The 3,207-nt window shown below is 57.7% G+C and overlaps 1 protein-coding gene across 1 annotated transcript in view; it reads left to right on the top strand.

Moving 5' to 3' along the window:
• The window catches only part of LOC104127447 (zinc finger protein 665-like), a gene marked incomplete at its 5' end in the record, with an annotated part of 10,179 nt that overhangs the window by 4,930 nt on the left and 2,042 nt on the right, over positions 1-3,207 (top strand). Inside the window, 4 exons of the mRNA XM_035895650.1 lie at positions 1,153-1,244; positions 1,966-2,077; positions 2,525-2,811; positions 2,949-3,068. Coding sequence (XP_035751543.1) covers positions 1,153-1,244; positions 1,966-2,077; positions 2,525-2,811; positions 2,949-3,068 — 611 coding nt within the window. The remainder of the gene's footprint in view (positions 1-1,152; positions 1,245-1,965; positions 2,078-2,524; positions 2,812-2,948; positions 3,069-3,207) is intronic.

Raw genomic sequence — 3,207 nt, forward strand, 5'->3', positions numbered from 1 at the left:
TTCGGGGGGGGGGGACGACCCCAAAATTTGGGTCAATTCCTTAGGGTTTGGGGGAACCTCAAAGTTGGGTGAATCCTTTGGGTTTTGGGGAACCCCTGGATTTGGGTGAATTGGGGAGGGGGGTGTCTCCAAATTTGGGTGAATTCCTTAGGGTTTGGGGGACCCCCAAAATTTGGGGGAGTCCCTTAGGGTTTTGGGGACCCCCCCCAAAGTCGGGTGAATCCTTTAGATTTTGGGGCACCCCCCTGAATGTGGGTCAATTCCTTGTGTTTTTGGAGACCCCTCAAATTTGGGTGAGTCCCTTAGGGTTTGGGGGACCCCTCCCAAATTTGGGTGAATCCTTTAGGTCTTGGGGACCCCCCCAAATTTGGGTGAGTTGAGGGGGCATCTCCAAATTTTGATTAGTTCTATATGGTTTTGGGGACCCCCTCAAAGTAGGGTGAATTGGGGTTGGTCTCCAAATTTCAGTTAATTCTTTAGGTTTTGGGGGACCCACTGAATTTGGGTCAATTCCTTGTGGTTTTGGAGACCCCCCAAATTTGCGTGAATTCCGTATGGTGTTGGGGATCCCCCCAATTTTGGGTGAATTGGGGGGGTCTCCAACTTTTGATTAATTCCTTATTTTGCGGGGATCCCCCCAAATTGGGGCAAGTCCCTTATGTTTTTGGGGACCCCCAAATTTGGGTGAATTCCTTGGGGGTTTGGGAACCCCTACATTTAGGTGAATCCTTTAGGTTTTGGGGGACACCCCCCCAAAATGTGGGTGAATTCCTTAGGGTTTTGGGGACCCCCTCAAAGTTGAGTGAATTGGGGGGGGGGTGTCTCCAGATTTGGATGAATCCTTTAGGTTTTTGGAGACCCCTACATTGGAGTGAATTGGGGTCCCCTCCTATTTTGGGTGCGTCCCTTAGGTTTTGGGGGCCCCCCAAATCTGGGTAACTTGGGGCCCTCCCCAATTTGGGTGAATTCCTCGGGTTTTGGGGGGGGTCTAATGGTGGGTTGTTTTTTTTTTCCAGGCGTGGAAGCGGAGGGGGAACAGGGTCAACCGGAGCCCACCCAGATCCAACCCTCGGCGGGGGCCAGCTCCAGCGATGGGGGGGTGAACCCCGATTTACGCCGGCAGTTGGGCCTGATCCTGCAAACGGCCGGCAGGAGCCAGGTGGAGAAGATGCTGCGGGAGCTGGTGCGGGAGCAAGGGCAGGGGGGGAAGCGCCGGAACCGCAAGAAAACACCCAAGGATGGAGGTAAATTTGGTGGGGGGGGAACCTGCCGAGACCCTCCCTGAGATGACCCCATTTTGGGACTATCCCATGGGAAGTGGGGTGGGGCCAGGTTTTGGGGAGGTTCGGTGCTTTGGGGGCTGGTTTTCCATAGGTTCATAGAAGGGTTTGGGTGGGAAGGTGCCCTTGAAGGTCGTCTACTCCATGAGCAGGGACGTCGTCAAGTCGATCCGGTGGCTCAAAGCCCCGGCCAACCCAGCCTTGAACGCTTCCAGGGATGGGGCATCTCCAACCTCTCTGGGCGACCTCTTTGCACAACCTCTTTGGCAAGCTCTTTGGGCAACCTCTCTGGGCAACCTCTTCGCGTGACCTCTTCGCGCAACTTCTCTGGACAACCTCTTCAGCAATCTCTTTGGGCAACCTCTTCGTGCAACCTCTTTGGGAACCTTTCTGGGCAACCTCTTCGGGCGACCTCTCTGGGCGACCTCTCTGGGCGACCTCTTCCAGCATCTCCCCACCCTCAACGTAAAGAATTTCTTCCTTAGATCTGATCCAAATCTGCCCTTTTAGAGCTTAAAACCATTCCCACCACCCCCACCCCCCACCTCATCCTGTCGCTATGGGCCCTGGCAAAAACTCTGACACCCCCCCCCCCTCCAAGGCCTGAAGGGCCCCCATGAGGTGTCCCTGGAGCCGCCTCTCCTCCAGGCTGCCCAACCCCAACTCTCCCAGCCCTTCCTCCCAGGGGAGGTGTCGCAGTGTCCCAGCCCTCAGATCAGCTTCATGGCCTCCTCCAGACCTGCTCCAACAGGTCCACATCTGTCTCGGCCCAAGGACCCCTGGACGCAGCGTTCCAGGTGGGGTCTCACCAGGGTGGAGAGGGACCATTGCCTCCCCCGCCCTGCTGGCCACACCTCTGCTGCAGCCCAGGGGACAGTTGCCTTTCCGGGTTGCCAGCGCACGTTGCCGGCTCCCATCCAGCGTTTCATCCACCGAGTCCTTTGGCCATTCTCCATCCCTTCATCCCCCAGCCCATGTCCGTGGTTGGGATTGTCCCCACCTGGGTGCAAGACCTTGCAGTTGGCTTGGTTGAACCTCCAGAGGTTCCCCCACCTCTCCAGCCTGCCCAGGTCCCTCTGGGTGGTTCCCTTCCCTCTCAGGCATCAACCACCCCACTCAGCTTGGGGGCATCTCCAAACCTGCTGAGGGTGCCCTCGATCCAACCTCTGTGCGGTTGATGAAGCTATGGAACAGTACTGGTCCCAGTATGGACCCCTGAGGGCTCCTCACTGGTCTCCATCCAGACATGGAGCCGTTGACCACAACCCCCTGGATGCCACCATCCACCCAATTCCTGCTCCACCTCACGGTCCATCCATCAACCCCATCCAACCAAGAGAGGAGGACATTGTGGAGAACCACGTCCAAGGGATGATGGTGGCAGATGTCATCGATGAAGCTATGGAACAGTACTGGTCCCAGTATGGACCCCCGAGGGACACGGCTCCTCACTGGTCTCCATCCGGTCATGGAGCCGTTGACCACAACCCCCTGGATGCCACCATCCATCCAATTCCTGCTCCACCCAATGGTCCATCTCTTCAACGGAGGATGTCAAAGGGCTTCCAGACATCCAGAGAGATGACGTTTCCCATGTTGGGGGGGCTTAAAATTAATTTGGGGGGGCATTGTGTCGGGAGGGGCTCACGGTTTCTCACTGTGGTGCAGGCACCGGCACCGGGAGCGGGACCGAGGAGGATTCGGCACCACGGGACGGTGAGGAGATGGCGTTGGAAGATGCCGATCAGCGCCAAAGCGGGGAGCAAGCGGGTGAACCCCCTGTCGCCGGTAAAGGGAATGGGGGGAAGAAGGGTGGCGCGGCATCGCTGGCATCCCGGGGTGGTTGTGCCGAATGCGGGATGCGGAACTGGTCGCAGAGTCCGGTAAAACCGCGGCGGTGCTCCGAGTGCGGGCGGCGGTGTCGACA

This window comes from Egretta garzetta, unplaced genomic scaffold (assembly GCF_000687185.1).
Source record: "Egretta garzetta isolate BGI_Z169 unplaced genomic scaffold, ASM68718v1 scaffold1016, whole genome shotgun sequence".
NCBI lineage: Eukaryota > Metazoa > Chordata > Aves > Pelecaniformes > Ardeidae > Egretta > Egretta garzetta.